Source organism: Pelophylax lessonae (genome assembly GCF_965119305.1).
Source record: "Pelophylax lessonae genome assembly, chromosome: 10".
NCBI classification, from domain to species: Eukaryota; Metazoa; Chordata; class Amphibia; order Anura; family Ranidae; genus Pelophylax; species Pelophylax lessonae.
Window position 1 is genome coordinate 168,206,493 of NC_138777.1, and position 22,538 is coordinate 168,229,030.

At 41.7% G+C, this 22,538-nt stretch overlaps 1 protein-coding gene across 1 annotated transcript in view; it reads left to right on the forward strand.

Annotated features, from left to right (window-relative positions):
- AHNAK (AHNAK nucleoprotein) overlaps nt 1-22,538 on the forward strand; it is a 102,680-nt gene that overhangs the window by 50,140 nt on the left and 30,002 nt on the right. Inside the window, exons 2-4 of the mRNA XM_082271026.1 lie at nt 5,703-5,773; nt 14,489-14,639; nt 18,715-18,902. Of these exons, the coding sequence (XP_082127152.1) occupies nt 14,489-14,639; nt 18,715-18,902 (339 nt within the window). The 5' untranslated portion in view covers nt 5,703-5,773. The remainder of the gene's footprint in view (nt 1-5,702; nt 5,774-14,488; nt 14,640-18,714; nt 18,903-22,538) is intronic.

Sequence of the window (22,538 nt, forward strand, 5' to 3'; positions counted from 1 at the left end):
GACACATTCCAGTCATTTGCCTGCCTCGAAGTATCATGATATTTTAGAAGGCTTTTAGTATAATCACTTGTGACTAGGGTCCGCATCTGTCCCTCATTAGGGGAGAAGCAGTGCTCCTTAGTCTGTAAAATGTTTTTCCGGTCCTTCTGCCTATAATCCCCAAGCAGTAAAGACAGAAGTATGGAGTCTGTACAAGAATCCTGTGCTGACCGCTCATATTTGGTGGAACATGGTAAAGTTGACAACTTGATAAGTATTTTTGTTTATTTTATATATAGCACTGACCGTTATTTACATACTATACATTTACATCAGCCCCTGCCCTCAAGGAGCTTACATTCTAGGGTTCCTATCTTGCATGCATATACACACACACACACACACACACACACCCCCTAGGGCCAATTTTGGAAGGGAACCAGAAAACCTCCCACAGTGTATTGGAATGTGGGTAGAAACCCATGCAAGCACAGGGAGATACCATGCAGATAATGTCCTGCTCATGATTTAAAATGGGAACCCTAGTGCTGCCTTACAAAAATGTTAATCTAAAAGCCACTGTGCTGCCCTGGCTTTTGATTGGCATTTCTTCTGCATTGCAGAAAAATTGGGGTATAGGGAAATTCTGGTATTATCAACAGAAAGGTCTGCTGTGGTTCTGGCCTTATTCAGAATTACATCCCGATCCTTATAATTAAGTAGTTTGAAAAGAAAGGGTCTGGGGGGCCCAGGTAGAGGGGGCCTGGCGGGAACATGATGCACCCTCTCGACCGCCAACATGGGGGAGAAGGAGTCTCTGCCAAAGGTGTTTATGAGCCATGCCTCAATAAAGGCCACAGGATGCTTCCCTTCAGATTTCTCAGGTACCCCCACTGCCCTCACATTATTCCTGCACAGGCGATTCTCCATATCTTCTAGTCTGGCTGTATTAGCTGTGGCTACAGTGTGGAGATACTGTACTTCCCTTTGTAATGGCTGCCATTCATCCTCTAAGGTACTCACGTGACCCTCTAATGCTGTGGTACGGTCCCGGAGCTTTTGCATATTCTGGCGGACCAGGGACAGTTCCACCTTCATGCCCTTAACCTCCCCAGCCAGCTCTTCAATAGTGGCGTTGCCCGTGGTAACCGCAGAGAAAATTTCCTGCAGTGTGGGCTCAGGATCCAATTCGGAGGGGTGTGAGGTACGCCGCATGGAAGGCATGGCATGGTCAAACGGAGCAGGCCTGAGCCCCATCCACCGGCTCCGAGGGGGTCCCTCCATGTCCCCCAGGACCATATACTCTTCTCCCACGTCTGCTGGGGATAGGTGAGGTGGTGGCTCTTTACCTTGAGGCCTGGAGAACAGGCGCTGCGCAGCTTCCTTCTGCTTCTCTGATTGGCATTTCTTGAATTACCATCAGATTTGGTAGGACATAATGACCACTAAAGGATCATCTTGAACAGAAGAGACTCTAGGCAGGCTTCAGTTCATTTCATTCCATTCAGCCCAATATTGGCTTACCTCTTTTACAGTTGATGTCTCCTGTTTTATACCTTTTGTGATGTGTGGCCAAATTATCCAAAAACATTGACAAATTTGTGAGATCTGGGTTTTATGTTAATGTTTAGATCGGTTGTAATTAATATAGACGGTGAAAGTAATTACAATTTAAAGTAAGCCTAAAGTTCAAAACCTTCACACTCTCATAGATGGGCCTACATTAGACCATGCAGAAAAGTTTTATGCTGTCAAGACAAATATAAGAAAAACTCCAGCACTACATGGCCATAAGCAGCCTAGTCTGCACGCTGCCCCTAATTGCCTTTTGGGAGATGAGGTCATCCGGATGCAACCCTCCTGCTTAGGAAGCCGAAGAAGAAAAAAGTGGATTGGAATGCAAAGTTTTTTATATGTTTGTCGTACTTATGTGCTTATATAATCAACATAAATGAGTCTTTTTAGTGATGCAACAGAAGCTAATTTTAGCAGGCACCATGACTGTATTATCATGGTACGTCTCTGTTTTCAAAATGTTGCACCAAGTAGTGGTTTTCAAGCTTCAAAATTTGTTCGGTAACCTAAAAAAATGGATATATGCTCGCCAGTAGGTGTGTGCAAAAAGGACGAAAATCACAAAAGGCAACTGCACCATTATAAAGCAATCCTAGTGACTAAGAAATAGCCCTTTTATAGCTCTACTTAGTTTCATTTGTCAGGATAGTGGAAAGATTGGACTAGAGGGAGGGATCAGGGGATGCAGAGTTTTTTAGGAAGGATTTTCACTGGCAGTGGAGGAGGCCTGGGCAGCAATGATAGGAGTCCCCCATAATTTATTCGGAAAGGCCTTGGGGATGGTTCACACCACAAAAACGCACTCCAGATCCCTTCTGGATGCGGTTTATGTATGCTGGCTTGATGCGTTTTCGTACACATTTCAATGCTTTTTTTATTTTATTTTTTATTTTTTTCTTCACTGTACCTTGGTCCGGTGCATTTTTTTATGCATTTTTGGATACATTCTAATGCTTTTCTCCTTCTTCTTCTTTTTTTTTTTGGTCTGGTGTATTTTTTGATGCATTTTACTGCGTTCTAGTACAGTCCAGTGCAGGGAATAATGCAGCATGTTCTGTTTTTTTTTTTTTTTTTTTTTTTTTTTTCTGGAACTGACTGCACTGGTATGCTATGCTATTGGAAACCATATAACCTACTTTTTATGCAGAAAATAACACACTGGACTGCTTGTGGTGTAAACTGCCCCTCAAACTGGCTAGGATCATTGTATCAAAATATTGGTAGGAATTTAATCTTTTTTATCTTCATTGCAAGCGTTTCCTCCATAAATTTTTATTTGACTGTTACGGAACACTTCAGGAGATGTGTTCTTTTAGACTTAAACTGTATGTCAGGGCAAAATTAAAATGCTGCCCTAACTCCCGAAAGCCTGGATACACACTGTGTGCAGGGAAAGGGCATTTGGAAGATGGCAGTTCTGCTCCTAGTCCACTGCAAGAAGTCTAGTAATGTCATAGGAAGTAATAAAAGTGGTTCTTTGTACAGGAAGATTAAAAACTAATGCTGAGGCACACTCTAGAGGGGTAAAGGGAGTTTTGGAGGTAAATTCGCTTAAAGGTTGTCTAACCATCTCTACAAAAATAAATCTCAAACTATTTTGTATAGATTTTTGTGCTTGTAAGAAATACATTTTATGTTTACCAGTGTAACCAACTTGATTGGTTTAAATTAGAGAGAAGATTGAGGCTTTAGACTGCAAAGTAGCCTGAGACAGACTGAGGTGTGTGTTGGGCATCAACATCCTCATGCACTTCCACTTGGGGTTCCAACTCGTTGTACTGTTTCTTCTGAGAAATACAGCAACACACAGTGGAATGGCATGGCAAACATTCCAAATGCCTATTATTATTAAGCAGGTGATAAACCCCCCCATTTCTTGCGACTTGGGTGGTTTGGTATAAGTTTCAACTCCAGGAAAGGTAAAAGTCCTTCCTCGTAGTGGGGCTGACCTCACACATTGCAAGGGTTAACTAGTTGTTCCTATCTAGGGGACAGGAAAAGCACTTTAACTTACCTGATCCTCTGCCTCCTAAAGGGCCGTACACACTTGACGAAAATCGGACGAAATATCCTCCGCTTTTTCTCTGTCTTCTCAGCGTTCATTACCGATTTTAGTCGACAGTGCATAAATGTTCACGAAATTTCTCGTCCGATTTTTTTTTTTTTTTTCTTTTTTTTTTTTTTGGGACATTTGTTCCTAGACTTCCGGGTTGTCAGCAACTTCAGATCATGCGCGGTCTTTCGTATCCGATTTTTCACGGACGTACTGCATACACATTAAACAAAAATCGGTTGTCTGGGGACGGACGAAAAAAATTTTGGTGTTTGTCCCTCCGTTTTTTTTCGTTGAAAATGTCGTCATCGGCTGCTGAAAGTTGTGTACAAACTAGGCGAAAATCGGACGATTTCACATCGGGCGGGAATTTTCGGCAGATTTTCTACTAGTGTGTACCCCACTTACGTTTTGATAAATGGGTTGTCCCTTGGCGTCCTCATGTCCAATGCAGAACTACCTCAGAGGTCATTAGACTGCTGGAGCCTAGGGGAGGAGAAGCTGCAGGAACCAGTCTAGCAGCACAGGTTAGCCTGAGGGAGGATCAGGTAAGTAAAACTGTTTTACCCAGTTCCGTTGGACATAAATGAGCAGTTAATGCTTTTGTTATGAGCACAGCCCCTATGCAAGGGAAGACTTAGTTCATCTTTTAACCACTTGCCGACCGCCGCACGACTATCTACGTCGGCGGTCAGCCCCTCACAGGCAAACTAACGTAGGGCTACTTTGCTTGCTTGTCAGGGTCTAGGGAGCGAGCGCGCGCCCCCGGAGGCACGCTCCCGCGTGGTCACGGACCCCCCCACCGCGCGTGTGACCAGCGGACCCGATGTCCGCCGGCCACTCGGCGATCGGCGGGGGAGAGGGAGAATGTCAAGCAGCTTGTGTAAACAAGCCACCTGTCATTCTCCTCGCTGCAAAGACACTGATCACATGGATCTACTATGTAGATCCGTTGATCAGTGTCCTTACAGCTGAAGCCACAGCCAATCACAGTAGAAAGCACGCCCCTAGGGACACACACAGCCCCTCCCTCCCAAATAAAGTTACTGTAGAAATGTCACTGGTAACCCCAAAAGTGTCAAAAATGTCAGTCAAGGGTCCGATCTGTCCGCCGCAATGTCGCAGTACCGCAAAAAAAATCGCAGATCGCCGCCATTACGCGTTAAAAAAAAAAAACAACAAAAATGACAAAAATCTTTCCCTTTGTTAGTAAACGCGATAACTTTTGCGCAAACCAATCAAAATACGCTTTTTGCGATTTTTTTTTTTTTTTACCAAACATAGGTAGCATAAAACAAATTGGCCGAAAATTTTAAAAAATTTTGATTTTTACATTTTTTTGGGGGGGGGGGGATTTCATATAAAAAAATGTGAAAAATATTGCTATTTTTGCAAAATTGACGCTTTTTTTTGTTTATAGCGCGTGATCAAAAAATCGCACAGGTGATCAAATACCACCAAAAGAAAGCTCTGTTTGTGGGAAAAAAAGGACGCCAAATTCGTTTAGGTACAGCGTCGCACGACCGCGCAATTGTCCGTTAAAGTCACGCAGTGCCGAATCGCAAAATACCCCCTGGTCGGAATGGGGGTAAAATCTTCCGGGGCTTAAGTGGTTAAGGGTGTCCGCTTTTTATCTTTTCACTCTCCAGGTTTAAACTGGTGACAAGCTTTTGCGCATCAAGCATTTTAATCCATTTGTTTCAGGATTTAGGGGAGGGCAGATTCAGGTTGTCTTGATACAGAGCTCTAGTGTCTGGTTAATTTGGGTCTCATGGTTGGTTGATCTGTGGCCAGAGTCATGGGAGAGGGAGACGCTGTCTTCAATTGTATAATATTTACACAGGGAGGTTTGTTTAATATCACATGGCTTTTATGGATATCCACGTTTTATAAAAGCCCACACCCTTCTGTATGTGTCTGTCTGTGTGTGTGTGTTGGTGTGTATGCAGAATATTTGAGGATTTCATTGTATATCCTAGCATTAAAACATTTCCCTAAATACATGCACAATGTCAATCTTGTCACATTGAAAGCTGTTATCACAAGGATTCTTGAGTTTATTGTGACTTTATTTTTTCCTTCTTCTGTCTTACAGTCCTCATGCAAACATCCGTGCAGAACGAGCCAGCAAGATCTTGTAGAAAGTAACTTTCGCAACAAGCCAAGGTAACACTTCCATTTTATCTTGATGTACTTACAATTGTAATACAATTTTTATTTCCAAGTATAAAGTGTGATCTGGGAAAAAAAAAAAATTGGGCCTCACTTATTGCCCAAGTAATAGTGCTTATTACTTACAAATCCATCAAGATTCCCTCTTAAAGCAGAGCTCCACCCAAAATGAGGAAGCTCCGCTTGTTTGCTTCCTCCCTCCACCCTCCACTGCCACATTTTGGCACCTTTCAGGGAGAGCGGGTACCAGTTTTTGGCAGATACCTGTACCCACTTCTGGTGACCTCCCCGCGGCAATGGGCGATGTCTGCCGGAAATTCGCCCCCCTCCTTTTCCCTCCTCCTTCCTTCCGCCTCCAGGCTATTGGCAAACCGCAGCGCGCTTCACACATGCGCAGTAAGGACCTGACTGAAGCTGCTGCACACACAAGGTTTTTTATCTTAATGCATAAAATGCGCTGAAAATTTAAATCAAAGATTGATAAAAAGTCCAATGAAAAAGCAGTCCAATAGTGGTTAAGACAAAATCTTCCATCCGGGTGTAATGGCTGTACAATATGAACCCGATCCTCCACCGTCACCACACACACTGACTCTTACCCTAATGTATGGACCATCGTTCCCACAATGGTCAAGCAGCGCAGTAGGTGACTTAGAAGGATCACTCAAGCCTTCTAATCCAGGAGTAGTCTTGTATACAAATCTCTCACGTATATCCACAGTATACCATGTATGTGAAGAATGGATCAAGGAGAGAGGCTCATAGTGTAGTATATTCTTGCTGATTTATTTAAGCCAATAAAATAACACTCACTAAATGGCAGGTAAATCACACGTGTAAAACAGTGGATATTCTTTCAAACCAACAAAATGGCCGCCTACGGACGTAACAATGTGACGCAAGGAACTAGCCTTTCGTCAGGTCATCGCATCCGGAGGTCGACATTTTGTTGGTTTGAAACAAGACTATCTACTGTATAACATGTGTGTTTTACCTGCCATTTGGTGAGTGTTATTTTATTGGCTTAAATAAATCCGCAAGAATATACTACACTATGAGCCTCTCTCCTTGATCCATTCTTCACATGCATGGTATACTGTGGATATACGTGAGGGATTTGGATAGAAGACCACTCTGGGATTATAAGGCTGAGTGATCCTTCTAAATCACCCACTGCGCTGCTTGACCATTGTGGGAACGATCAGTGCCATCTTAAGAGCATTAAAGGGCCCCGGGCAATGCAGTGCACTGGGGCCCCCCCTACACAATCACTGGCGATAAAAAAATTAAAATTATCAATAAGGCGATATTTATTGGTACAGCAGTGCCAGGTTAATGACAGCTTCCAAGTTGGACGGCTGGGTCCGGTGAACACACACACAGACGGGAGTCAGACTCAACTGTTCTGTGTGTGCCTGTTCCCGTGGAGGCGGACAGGCATTTCTGCAGTTGTGGGCTCCCCGTCCATGGCCCAAGTGGCCTGACAGCAGCGCAGGGCTGACCTGCTAAATTTGCCGGTGGGATGCATACGGGAATCGGGACTAACGCTTGGCTGGGTTGCTGGGCAGGTGGGGCCCCCGGGCAACTGCCCAGCATGCCCATTCGGTAAGATGGCCCTGGGAACGATGGTCCATACATTAGGGTAAGAGTCGGTGTGTGTGGTGACGGTGGAGGATCGGGTTCACTATTGTACGGCCATTACACCCGGGTGGAAGATTTTGTCTTTACCACTATTGGACTTTTTATCTATCTTTGATTTCAATTTTCAGCACTGCATGTGTGCCAATATGATGCATAACCCTTTGGAACAATAAACATTATTTATTTTCTTTTTTTTTTTTCTTTTACCAATTCAATCAGAACATTTATTGACCCCTCCCCTTAAAGGTATCCTCAGCCAAATCCTTATAGTCCGTGTGCCAAGATATGGCTGATCCCTAAAACAAAACCGCTTGTGATCCGTAGGCACTGTGGCAATGAGCTGATGTACTTTTCATGCTGGTGAAAAATAATTTTGAGTGGCGATCTTCCCAAAAGGGGTTAAATCAGAAGTTCTTGTGTTTTTTAAACATTTTACCTTTTTAGTGTTGTAAACAAATACTATTTCTTTAAAAGTAATTTAACATTCATATTAGAACTAATGTTCTAGCTAACACTATTTCCTTGACACAAACCCTCTGTTGTTCACAAAATTGTTAGGTATGACTCAGCCTGCTAGCCTCCATTTTGTATCTTAAATAGCTTGCACATGTGGCTGTGCCATGTGTCTGTGTATATATGTAGCCTCTACTGTGGATTTTTGTGCTTGGTGCTCCCTCTGCTGGCTGACTATGGTACTGTTTTTGTTATTGCGTAGTGCCATTTATTTCACTGCTTTATACTTTTTTGCACACTTGATATAACATTTATGCTGGGAACATTGTAATATATGACTTGATACATCTAAATAACATGAAGCAGTAGAGAACTTTAGTAGTGCGTGTTTTCCAATATTTCAAAGAAAGCAGTTGAATGTAGTACGATCGATCACTCTATTTATCGATCACCCCAGTTCCAAAAAAGTTGAGACATTGTGTAAAATCTAAATAAAAACAGAATGCAATGATTTGTAATTCTAATAAAATCATATTTTGTTCATAATCTGAAAAAAAAAGTTTAAACTGAGAAAATTTACCATTTTAAAGAAAGAAAGAAAAATAAGGTTATTTTTTAAATTGATGGCAGCAACACATCTCCAAAAATTGGGAGGTGGAAAAAGGAAAATTAGGGCTAGAAAAAGCTGGAAAAGGAAGAGCTGGAAGGACATTTTGCAACTAATTGGGTTAAAGTTATTGTAAATGATCACCTTGTAAAACAATCCATTCAGTTCAAAATTATAAAAATTATAAATGAAAGGCAAAACATTTTGTGTAGAGATATTTAAGAAATAAAAAAATATATATAATATATATATATATATATATATATATATATATATATATATATATATATATATATATATATATATATATATATATATATATATATATATATCATTAATACCTTTTTTCCCTTATTTTTATAAGTGATCCCATTCTCTCTGTTCTCAGCTGCATAAGAGCATGGGGGTAGAAGCAGCAACAGTACACTGAGCTTCCCAGTGAAGGGCTGTGCAGCGGAGGTGTGTCAGGATAAGTCTGATTATTGGAGGAGAGCAGGCTGAGTTCCCAGCACAGCTAGAGAACTGGCCACACTGTGTTCTCTTGCTTAGTGTGGTCAATTTTTAATAGGAAAGCAGAGGGACTGGCAGGAACACCAGAGATTTCACACAAAGGAAGCGATTATAAAGAGAACAGGATCCTTTCTCCTATAAGTACATGTTACAGCAGGCACATATCAGGAATATGAAGTGTTGGGGTAACAAACGCTTTAAATGGCAACAGGTCAGGAATATGATTGAGTATATAAAGAGCAACTTGGAGAGTCAAAGAGTGTCTCAGAAGTAAAGCTGGGCAGAGGTTCACTAATCTGTGAAAAGCTGAGTCTAAAAATTGTGGAATCATTTCAGAATAGTTTTCCTCAATGTAAAATTGGAAAGAATTTAAATATATCATCAAAATATTCCAAGAATCTGGGGAAATCCCTGTGCGCAAGGGACAAGGCCGAAACACAACATGCATGCCCATCATCTTCGGACCCTTGGGTCCGGTTCACATTAGTGCGATCACAAAGATCACATGTAATTTGGTGCGCACTGCTCCTAAATTACATGCGTTCTCTGTGCGGTGCAAATTTCAGCCATACTGTTTGTATGGCTGAATTCGCAACGCATCCGCACTTAACACGCACATGACCCTTTTGTTTTTATCCGCAGCAGAATCGGATCGCATGGTGGTGCACTGCGATATGCGATCTCAACTGGGGGTATCGTTAACTTTTAATTGACACCCCCTGCGTATCGCATATGGCAGTGTGATCTGCCAGAGGTGCGGATGCGATGCGGGAACACGCTGAATATTCGCAGCGTTCCCGCATCGCAGAAGTGTGAACCGGGACTTAGACAGAACTGTTTTTTAAATAGGCATAATTCTGTGATGGACACCCCTTCATGGGCTCAGAAATACTGCTGAATCATGGTCTGTGAACACAACACGTGAAAGTTAAAACACTATCATGCAAAAAAAGAATCCATAGCTGAACATGATCCAGAAACCCTGCTTTTCTGGGTCAAAGCTCATTTAAAATGGTCTGTTGCAATGTAGAAATGTTCTGTGGTCGGACTTATTGAAATTTGACATTCTTTTTGGCAACCGTGAATGCCGCGTCCTCCAGACTAAAAAGGACAAGTGCCTTCCAGCTTGTTAGTGCTCAGTTAAAAACCCTGCATCTCTGATAGTATGGGTGTGCATTAGGACGTATGGAATGGGCAGCTTACATATCTGGAAAACACCTTCAGTGTTGCAGTTTACAGTATATGCAGGTTTTAGAGAAGCATATGCTCTCATCCAGACAGCATCTTTTTTTAATGGAAGACTTGCAAAGTTCAGCAGGACAATGCTAAAGCACATACTGCATCTTTGACAACCGCATGGCTTCTTAGAAGAGTCCAGGGGCCTAATTAATTTTTAATCAGTGCAAATTTCCCTATCCATTCATGTCTTTATGCTTTATTTTGTTGAGAAATCACTTTGAAAAGCACCCCCCAGCATTCCCGGCAATGGCCATCTTGAGAAAAGACAAATGATTCATGTCGCATTTACGTCCTGGAATCCATCTGCTCTTAGATCAAGCATACATGTAGGATAGTGTGCTTAGCTGAGAAAACCCCTCCTTCTCTACTGAAGACTCCTGGGATGTATGACATAATTTTCCTAAGCAAGAAATCAAAAGGTTACTGCAGAAATACAAAGAAAAAAAACGTTTAAAACAAGTAAATGATATACTTTCCTATCGATTTACTAATAATGCTTTCAACATGAGGATTAAAAATAATTAATATTGATTGGGAGAGTGAAGTTCCAAGTTCCACTTTACCTGGCCTGCCTGCAGTCCAGACCTTTCACTAATTGAAAATATTTGGTGTATTTGAAACAAAAAATACAACGAAGACTGTTGAGCATTTAGATTCCTATCTCAGGCAAGAATGGGACAACATTCCTTTCCCAAAACGTCAGCAACTGGCCTTTTCAGTACAGAGTATTAAAAAGAGAGGATGCTACACTGTAGTAAACATGGCACAGTCCAAACTTTTTTGAGATGTGTTGCTGTCATCAATTTCAAAAATTCCTTTTTTTTTAAACAGATGAATTCATCCACGCAAACAAGGGGGATTGAAGCATCAATGGAACATTTTCCAACATGTCTCTTTGAGAGAAGTCAATTAAACCATTGACTTCTGTCGAGCCCACATACTTATCGAAATATGGTTCCTGCTTAGATCAGTATCTTTGAGCAGTTCCCCCTAATATGGAATTCTCCCTTAGGCCCCTTTCACACGGGTGCCTCCGTTTGGCGGACTCCGCTTGCTCAGTGAGGGATCGCTTCACTGATCACCGCTGAGCAGGCGGATGACAGGTCCATCTCCGCTCCCTGTGTAGAGCAAAGACTGAGTGTCCCCCTCTTTTCTATGCGAAATGGGGTGAAAACAGACAGTTGTTATCCAATCCGCCAGACAGATGGAAAATAGGACCACCATCCATCTGGATTTTGCGCGCAGGACTGGATCGGATAGCGGCAGATGTCAGCGGACATGTGTCCACTGTCATCCGCTGCTCCATAGAGGAGAGTGCAAGGTCCGATCAGGTCCCCCTGCAAAACTTGACAGGTGGACCTGATAGGACAGCCCAGGTAAAAGGGGCCTATGGCTTGATGTATACTAGCAGCTCCTAAACTTGAGTTTAGGAGATTTTGGTGTTTTTTTGCCAAAGCTCCTAAACTCTACTCCATAAAATCCAATGTATCAATGCACAAACAAGCCTTTAGCAGAGTTTAGGAGCTGCTGCAGTTAAGGGAGCTTCAACTTCCTTCAGCTTCCCTCTGCTGAATGCAGAAGAATCAGGATAGGAAACTTTTGACCTTTCCTATCCATTTCTGTATCAGAAGCAATAATCACCAAAATAAAGCATGTACTAGAGAATCCTAGATGACAATACAGTAAAAAAAAAAAAAAATTGTAACCGAGGTTCTAACTTCAAATTATATCCAAAACTAAATAATCATCGATGCCTAAAAGCCAAGACTAGTGGGGTCTCATTGGGCCTCACCCTGAGCGATGGACTTTGACTTGACAGTCAGCAAACTCTAGCTATCAAAGTGAAATGCAAACCTAAAAAGTGCTGCCCCTTTTTTAAGGGCATATATGATTTTTTTTTATACAGTGTTTTGAAAAATATCCTGTTCACACATTTTTTTTTATTTTTGTGTTTTTCCCCAAGTTTACACTTCACTTTAAAAGCTGTAAGGGCTCTTTCACACGGCCGCTCCGATTTCATCTTCCGCTGCGGCACTTTTTTTTTTTTTTTTTCACGGACACGGATGACACTTGTGTCATCTGGTCCGTATGTCCGCATATCATCTCATCCGTTTGCAGATGATATACGGACATAATGTATGTCTATGGGGATTGCGGATGTCAGCGGATGACACTGCTGACATCCGATTTTGCATCCGTTTTTTTAACGGAAGAAAATTAGGGTTCTGTTCCGTTCCAAAAAACGGAAAAGAACTGAAAGGACACAAATCGGATGTCAGTGGATGGTCATCCGCTGACATCCGCAATCCCATTGACATGCATTATGTCCGTATATATCACCCGCAAACGGATGGGATGATATATTGGCATACGGAATGGCCGTGTGAAAGAGCCCTAGCTTGCTGACTGTCAAATGCCTCCCTCCGTGTGAGGCCCAATGACAGTTAGCTTATTTGTAAACATTGCCATGTGATCATTGTTGTTTTAGTGATCACATGATTAGAAGCCATACTTTTTGCTTCTCAAATGTATTAGGACCGCTGTCAGATACAACGCTTATCACATGATTAGTAGCCTGCATGTTCTATTGTGAAAGTTTATTAACATAAACTCAATTTGGAGCGTTCTCTGCAGAGGAACATCTATGTATGGGCTTTTGACTAGCATTTGATAATAACAAAAAATATTACCATATCTCAGGGAAGGGGGCATGCGATGCAACATCCCAAATTCTACCAAAACAACAAAGCAAATTCCTTTCCAAAAAGTAGGGGACCTTGAAGGCATTGTACTGAGACTAATGACACAGTTGAATAAAACTTTATTATATCCCATTTAAAAGAAATGGTGGAGTAATAAACAACCACCACACGTTACAGACATATAACGCATACAATTTTTGGGGGGAAAAAATAGAAAATGAAAAAAAAACAATTTTTTTTTTTTTTTTTTTGTGTAATTTGAAGATGTTATGCTGAGTAAATAGATACCAACATGTCACGCTTGAAAATTGTGCACACTCTGGGCGCTTTAAACTTTTTTTTTTTTTTTATTTTGTTTTATTTTTAATTTTTTGATTTTTACACTTTTCCCTTTTTTTTAAATTTTTTTTTGATCACTTTTATTTCTATTGCAAGGAATGTAAACATCCCTTGTAATGGGTATAGGGCATCACAGGTCCTCTTCACAGAGGGATCTGGAGTCTGTAAGACCCCATATCTCTCCTTTTAGACTGAAAAGTCTGAGATCAAACAAAAAAAGAAGCAATCTCAGGCAAAAAAATGGCAGTGTTTACAGCCGAGACCAGATATGACACCATAATGTCGTGCCTAGCCTCCCAAGGTCATAGAGATGACCAGGGACCATCTGGTCCTCAGTCAGCTCTAGTAAATGGCCACCGCCCGCCGATTAATTCTCTGGCTCGAAAATCACACAGGCAAGTCAGAAGAAGCACGAAAGGGAGGGGGGGACGTCCCCTCTCGCCACCTGTAAAAAACAATCAAATGGCTGAACAGCTGCTATGATTGTTTTTACTGTGCAGAAAATTGCCAGCAGGCTGTTGCAGGCATCTCCACTCAAAGTTTAGGACATCATGTGACCTCCTTGGGTGGGAAGTGGGTAAAGAACGGAGATGTTTTGTACTGTTAAAATGTTCAGCTTTTTAGATGCTTCCGCAGTGTCCTGATGAAGCAATTTTTGCACTGTGAAACGCGTCAACGCAGACCAGTGGGTGATATTAGCATCTAGTTCATTTATGCATTTGTACTGCTGTTATGTGTGCTTTTTTATGTGTTATATGTTTGTAACTCGTATGTGGTGGTTGTGTATTAATTTGTTTCTTTTAAGGGGATGTAATAAATATGGTTTTATTCAACGGTGTCCTTAGTCTCCGTACAATGCCGTTTTTAAAGTCGCCTATTTTTTAGAATGTATTTTCCTTTTTGCTGTTCTGGGTCTGTGTTTTTTTTTTTTCTATTTTAGAGACTGCAACAAAGGGTGCTGAAAGATGCAAAGGCAGGAGGGGAGCACCCAAGACTGCATGCTGAGCCCCCCTCCTGGCCACCCATTTATCCCAGCTTTAGCAGATGCCAGACCTGTTGAATGATTGTGTGAATGGGCTTGTAGTGTAGAGTAGTTTTGTTCTGATGCTAGAGCTCATAGATGTTGATGGGTGCATAAAGATGACACTTGTATACATGTTATTGTATTCTTAGTGCTAAAGCTATGTTCCTTTTTTTTTTTTTTTTTTTTTTTTAAAGATGGAGGAGGAGGATACACGAGAAGTTTTGCTACCCAACTGGAAAGGTAGCGGGTCTATGGGCCTGACCCTAGACCAGAATGACGAAGGAGTGTTTATAAAACAATTAGTGGAGAACTCGCCGGCTGCAAAAACGGGAGTTGTTAAAGAAGGTAAGTGCTTCAAAGTCAGGGAAAATATTACACTAAATAAAACCATAATTGTAGCTGAAAATAGACTGCTGATAAGTTGAACCCCAGCATTTCATTGTTTAAATAAGCAATGTATCTTTTGATTGATAAGGATGCCATAGTAAAAAAAAAAAAAAAAATGGGGTTGATTTACTTGAGTGCAAAATCTGGTGCAGCTGTACACAGTAGCCAAGCAGCTTCTATATTTGGCTTGTTCAGTAAAAGAGGAAATAAACTTCCTCTGCAAACATTTACCTATAGGTAAGCCTATAATAAAGCTTACCTATAGTTAGTACCGTTTAGGAGATATTTACATGACATGCAGCCAGTGACATCATTGGCGCATGCGCTCTGTAGGAATGGGCGCGGGTGCCGTTCCTTCCGAGCCCTGTGCCTTGAACGGGCGGTTCCCGCGTGCATGCGCGAGAGTGACCTCATCGCAAGTCCGGCCAATCACTGCACTGGAGCCCACGGGCCAGGGAAAATGTCAGCAGTGACAGCGGTGTGTGAGCGAAACTGCGGGGGCTTTGTTCTAAGGTAAGTAGTACATAATGAGCTAGTATGCGATGCAGGGTTTCTTTTATTGTTGTTTTTTTTTTTTTTTTAAAGAGTTTACAACCTATTAAGGCCCCTTTCACACATACGGTACTTTCAGTTCATCAGTTCAGTCACGTCAAAATGTATCAGTTTTTCACCCGTTTTTTTTTTTTTTTTTTTTATCCGTTCTTTTTTCATCCTTCTTTTTTTTTTTTTTACATCCACTATCCATCCGTTTGTCCGTTTACATCCGTTTTTTTTTTTCTGACGGATGTAAAATAGGGCATTCATCCGTTCCAAAAAACGGACATTGACGGAAGTGGATGAAAACGGATGTTAACGGTTGTCATCCGTTTTTACATAGAGATGCATTGATGTCCGTTTTTCATGGACCGTATGTGTGAAAGGGGCCTTAAGCTTTGGCAAAAAAAAAAAAAAAACCCTGGAAACTGATTGGTTTGGTGCTGCACCAGATTTTGCACTCTCCAAATAAACCCCCAATTTATTGTTAAGGGAAAACTTTGCTAAAAGGGGTTGTTTACCTCAGTCATCAGTCTTCAAAGCTCTAAGTGTTGGTGCTTCCTTCCTCTGTTATCAGCAGAAATCATACAACACAAGAGATACAATTTGTGCAGGGGGAGGGGGGAGGGTGGAGAGAGCTCAGCATGCAACTTGTCTATTTATAACACAGTTCTTCTGCTGTATGGGGGGGGGGGGGGTTTCCTTTCCTCCAATCAGCTCTCAAATACTGTAACTGCAGACTCTCTGCTCTCTCCTCTGTGATACTAATAGATGGAGAGAGATTTTTACACAATTCTGCCCTTTTGAAAGGGTGTAGGGAGGAGAGGGCTGCAGATAAACAAGTAAAACCTATGTAGGATGATTTGTAAAAAAAAATGTTTATGTATAGCAATGAAACAAATCAACATGTAATCCCTGTGATACAGGTATCAGAGAGCTGCTGTTTTCTTTTAACCACTTAAGGACCGCCCACTGCAGTTATACTGCAGCAGGCAGCCTCTCCTGTAGTAATGTCACTGGTCCCCCCACAAAAATGTCAGTTAGGGGTCCGATCTGTCCGCTGCAATGTCGCAGTCCTGCTAAAAATCGCACATTGCCGACATAAAAATGACATAAATCTTTCCCGTAGTTGGTAGACGCAATAACTTTTGCGCAAACCATTTAAAATACGCTTATTGCGATTTTTTTTTTTTTTTTTTTTTTTTTTTTTTTTTTTTTTTTTTTTTTGGGAATGTTCTATAGCAGAATGTGAAAGGTAATGTTTTTTTTTTTTTTTCAGAATTGTCGCTATTTTTGTTTATAGCGCAAAAAATAATCGCAGAGGTGAAATGCCACCAAAAGAAAGCTCCATTTGTGGGGAAAAAAAGGACATTCATTTTATTTGGGTACAGCGTCGCACGACCGCGCAATTGTCCGTTTAAGTAACGCAGTATCGCAAAAAATGGCCTGGGGGTAGCCGGGGCAGCAGTGGCGGCTGGTGTGTTGGGGGTGCAGGGGCGCCGCCCCCCCTATCCATGAATCCGGCCCCCTAATCTACATGCGGGGCGCCGGACGCATGGAGTTCAATGGGGTTTTTTTTTTTTTCTGAGTCACCTGATTAATAGGCTTCAGTAAAGGGTGGACCCGGGGCGCAGAGCTGTGCACCCTGAGCCCACCCATTGTGTGACAATAGCGAATGAAAATTTGCTATTGTCACACGCCGGGGGACTGAGGAGAAGCCACCGCTGCAGGTAATTGCACTGGTCTCAGGGGGAGGGGGGGGGGGCACAGCACGCTACACTATGCTGGTCATTCTGCATTGAATGGGGGCACACTGATCTCTCTGCATTGAAAGGGGGCACACTGATATCTCTGCATTGAATGGAGGCACACTGGTCATTCTGCATTGAATGACAGAGTTTTTTGGCGCAAAGCAATGCCTATTACATTTTTCTGTTTGCGCCCCCCCCCCCCCCCCCCAAAAAAAACATTTTGAGCACCAGCCGCCACTGCGGGGCAGAGGACTTCAGATTTTATTTGACCATAGCAGCTACCAGCACAAGGGACACTCTTCTTTAGTGTGTGTGTGTAGCTGCGTTTCTGCAGACTAATGGGCCATACACACTATAAGATTTTCTGAAGACGTTTTCCTTTAGATTTACCAAAACCCTATAATATGAGGTCAAACCTAAACACTTTCAATTTGTATGCAATCTGGCAGGCCCTTGCACTACATAGAAAAGGTAAATCTGAAGGAAAAAGTCTTCAGAAAATCTTATAGTGTGTATGGCCCTTAAAGGCCCGTACACATAAGAAAATCGGAATGAAAATTTCATCCGACAAACGATCTGCCAATTTTGGGATCGATAGTATAGTGTTTTCGACAGCCGATTACAAATTTCCTAAGACAAAAACTGGATGTGCAGACTATAACCTTTTTATCGTGCGTGAACACAACGTCCGATTTTTATTTAATTAGTACAGTTTTCGTCTGAAAAAAATCATAAGAGCAAGACTAGGCATGCTCAGAAATGAAAGAATACATACAAAACAATTCAACACATGACATTAATTCGACGTTTTGAATCCTGTCGTTCGAGAATTTTCATATGAAAGTAACCTCTTCACTTTCCATATGAGACTAGCCTGCAACAAAAAACGGACAAAAATTCATCCGATAATCTGATCTTAAGGCTCCATTTACATCTATGCAGTTTGCTTTTGAGCGTTTTTTTTTTTTTTGCCATGTTCTTGCTGCGATTGCATTAAACATGGTAAAAACACACTGCATGCTTTTCTGCAGCTTCTCTATTGAAGTCTATTAAACCAAGAACGCAAAAAAAGCATGTTTTGCGTTTACAAAAGTCCCTGGCCCTTTTCCAAAAAACGGTACAAAAATGCATTGCTCTTAACGTGTTCCATAGGAACCCATGTTAAGAAAAATGTCCTGCGTTTCTGCAAAAAGCATGAAAAAAGCATTGGTGTGAATGGAGCCTTAGGCTCACCTTTTATGTTACAATCTGGCCATACAATCTTTGCAAAACGATATATTTGCCAATCCTATGTAATATGAGGATCTACCTAATCTATCTAATTAATTTGTATCCAATCAGGCAGGTCCTTGTACTACATAGTTGTTTGTAGATCTAAAGAAGGTTGCACAGTCGGATTGTATAGTGTATGGTAAGTCTAAAGCTGGGCATAGATGAATCAAAATTTGGCTAGCTCTGCAGAGACCAGCTGAATTATGACCTCTGTGAGGCCCTGCCTGTTCAACAGAAGTTGATTGTTAAATCTACCTCTGTTAAACAGATACACCGGCAAACTCGGTAAATCAGTGTATTATGTGGGGGGCGATGATTCCTCCATCTACCTTGCTTGCCTGTTGGATGAAGGAATGAAGCAATGAAGCAAAACTTACTTTCTATTCCACTGTATTTTCATTTTTTTGCACACCCGAGAGAGAAAAACATTATCTGGGAAATTGTTTTGAAAATAGTTTTTATTTGCATATTTTTAGGTGACCAGATTGTGGGTGCAACAGTCTATTTTGACAATATGTCATCGGAGGACATTCAGAAGCTGCTGTCAACCGTCGGGCATCACACAGTGGGTCTCAAGCTACAGAGAAAAGGTGATCGATCCCCTCTGCCCGGCGCAACCTTTCCACATGACGTCTTCAGCGTGAAAAGTCCAGATGTTGTTCTGGTGAGCAAAGTTATTTAACTTTCTTTTATTACTGGTGCACTAATACTGCAGCGGACGTTGATGTACACATGTAGGCAGGTCCACGCATTCCTCCAACCTATAGGTGGCACGGTTGAACAAGGGAATTGTCCCCTACAGCTACATTCACACAGTGTGTCCATCAGCGATCTACGCAGGTAATCTCTGGCTGTGCAGGAAGCGCCAGCCGCCAGTGACCTGTCATTCTAGTGAATGAGGACAGGGGCCGCACCTAGGCACTGAGAGCCGCAGCAGGAATCTTTGGTTCCTGCTGCTACTATTTGCACTGGCCTTAATAGCTGGTGTGAATATAGCCTTACAGACTCCATTAATCCTCCCAGGGAAGACCGTTGAGACTGAAATCTCTTGAGATCCAAGGCAACCTTCATGAAGAGGACCCTTATAAATAGGGCGACCAATGTCAGGAGTGTCAGGTACAGGTACCTCCTGGCTATGGAAGCAAACCGTGCAGAGAGAGGTTTATGACAAATATGGACTGCCTAGAGAGAACTCCTTTGGTGTAGAGTGGTGCCCAGAATAGGAGCGCAAGGTCTCCTAATAAAGTAGAAAAATGATATATTGCTCATGCATGCCATGGGCATATGTGTAATTACACCCCAAAATATATTCTGCTGCTTCTCCTGAGTACAGGGATACCACATGTGTGAGACTTTTTGGGAGCCTAGCTGTGTATGGGACCCTGAAACCAATCGCCACATTCAGAATTTCAAAGGGCGTAAATTTCTCATTGCACTTGCTCACTGCCTATCACGGTTTCGGAGGCCCTAAAATGTCAAGATAGCACAACCCCCCCAAATTACCCCATTTTGGAAAGTCGACATCCCAAGCTATTTGCTGAGAGGCATGGTGAGTCCATGGAATATTTTATATTTTGCCATAAGTTTTTGGAAAATTACATTTTTTTTTTTTTTACATTTTTTTTTTAACACAAAGTTGTCACTAAAAGATAATTAGCTCACACATGACATGAGTATATGTGGAATGACACCCCAAAATACATTCTGCTGCTTCTCCTGAGTACAGGGATACCACATGTGAGACTTTTTGGGAGCCTAGCTGTGTACGGGTCCCCGAAAACCAATCACCACCTTCAGGTTTTCTAATGGCGTAAATTGTGCATTTTACTTCCGCACTACCTGTCACAGTTTCAGATGCCCTGAAATCTCAAGATAGCACAAATCCCCCCCCCCCCCCAAATGACCCCATTTTGGAAAGTAGACACCCTAAGCTATTTGCTGAGAGCCACGTTGAGTGTTTTGCAGATCTCACTTTTTTTTTTTTTTCAAAAAGTTTTGAACATTGAAAAAATGCATTTTGTTTTGTTTATTCATTTTTCAAAATAAATGAGAGCTGCAAAATACTCACCATGCATCTTAGCAAATACCCTGGGGTGTCTACTTTTCAAAAAGGGGTCATTTTGGGGGGTTTTGTGCTATCTTGGCATTTCATGGCCTTCAAAACTGTACTGTGATAGGTAACTAGGAGTGAAATCAACAATGTATGCCCTTAGAAAGCCTGAAGGCGGTGATTGGTTTTCGGGGTTCTGCATGCGGCTAGACTGCCAAAAAGTCTCACGCATGGGGTATCCCCATACTCAGGAGAAGCAGCAGAATGTATTTTGGGGTGTCATTTCACATATACCCATGGCATGTGTGAGCAATATATCATTAAGTGACAACTTTGGGTAAAAAAAAACAAATAATAATAATTTTCCTGAAACTTGTGGCAAAATATAAAATATTCCATGGACTCACCATGCCTCTCAGAAAATTGCTTGGAGTGTCTATTTTGCAAAATTGGGTAATTTGGGGGGGGGGGGGGGGTTATTCTATCTTGAATTTTCAGGGCCTCCAAAACTGTGACAGGTAGTGAGGAAGTAAAATAAGCAATTTATGTCATTAGAAAACCTGGTGGTGGTTCCCGTACACAGCTAGGCTGCAAAAAAGTCTCACACATGTGGTATCCCTGTACTCAGGAGAAGCAGCAGAATGTATTTTGGGGTGCCATGTCACATATACCCATGGCATGCATGAGCAATATATAATTTAGTGACAACTTTGTGTTAAAAAAAAACATATTGTCATTTTGCTAAAACTTAAGGCAAAATATAAAATCCTTCATGGATTCAATATGCCTCTCAGCAAATAGCTTTGGGTGTCTACTTTCCAAAAAGGGGTCATTTGGGGAGCGTTTGAACTGACATTTTATGCTCAGTCTCAGCCACACATCACCCACTCTTCTAACCACTTGAAGACCAAGCCTTTTCTGTGACTTTTTGTTTACATGAAAAAATATGTTCTTTTACTAGAAAATTACTTTGAACCCCCAAACATTATATATTTTTTTAAAGCAGAGGCCCTACAGAACAAAATGGTGGATGTTGCAATTTTTTTTGCCACACGGTATTTGCGCACAAATTTTCCAAATGCAATTTTTGCGGGGGGGAAAAAAACTTTTTTTTAAATTTAATGCAGAAATGCACTATATAATTCCTAATTGTTTGGTAAAATTTAAGAGATGATCTTATGCCGAGTACATAGATACCAAAAATGACATGCTTTAAAAATTGCGCACGCCTGTGCAGCGGCAACAAACTACGTACATTTTTAAAAGCCTTTAAAAGTCCTTACAGGTTACCACTTTGGACTTACAGAGGAGGTCTACTGCAAGAATTTCTGCCCTCGACCTGGCATTCGTGGCGATACTTCACATGCATGCCGCAATTGTAGTTTACATATGACACTAGACCAACGCTTGCGTGCGCCTTTGCGCGCAAGCACGGGGGGACAGGGGGGGGGCTTGAATTTTTTATTTTTATTTATTTTGCTTTTCTATGTTCTTTTTGACACCTTTCTTTTCAGTTTTTTTTTTTTTTTTAATCATTTTTATTATCACAGTGAATTTAAATATCCCCTATGATAGCAATCTATAGTGACAGGTACTCCTTCTTTTTTTTTTTTTTTTTTTAATTGGGGTCTTTTAGACTCTAGATCTCTCCCCTGACCTTAACGCATCTAACCACACCGAGATTGGTGTGATAAGATGCTTTCCCAATTTCCCAATGTCACTGTTTATTTCTGGCGAAACAGAAGTCATGAAATGCTTGTAGCTTCCGGTATCTTAGGCCATAGAGATGATTGGAGCCATTCTCATCTCCAATCAGCTCTATGGTCAGATAATGGAACCACCGGCTGCACTCTCGGGTTAACCGGTGGGACAGGAGAGCCTGAGAAAAAACACGGAAGAGGGGGGGGGGGGGAGAGTCCCCTCCCACTGCTTGTAAAAGCAGTCTAGCGGCCAATCGCTAGGATCGCTTTTACATGTAAGCCGACCGCTGGCTGTAAAAAAACTATACCAAGATGATACCTAAACCTGCAGGCATCATCCTGGTATAACCACTCAAAGTCCAGCAACATACCAATACATTGCTGGTCCTTGTTTAGCATATATTGTAAGTGTTTTTTTTTTTTATGCAGCCTGTGGGCTGAACTAAAAAAAGAGATCCTAACAGATTCCTTCATTCACATCGATCAATGTGAATGAAGAAATATTCACCGGAAAAGGTGTAGTATACCCATCATTAGCCGCCCAAAACAT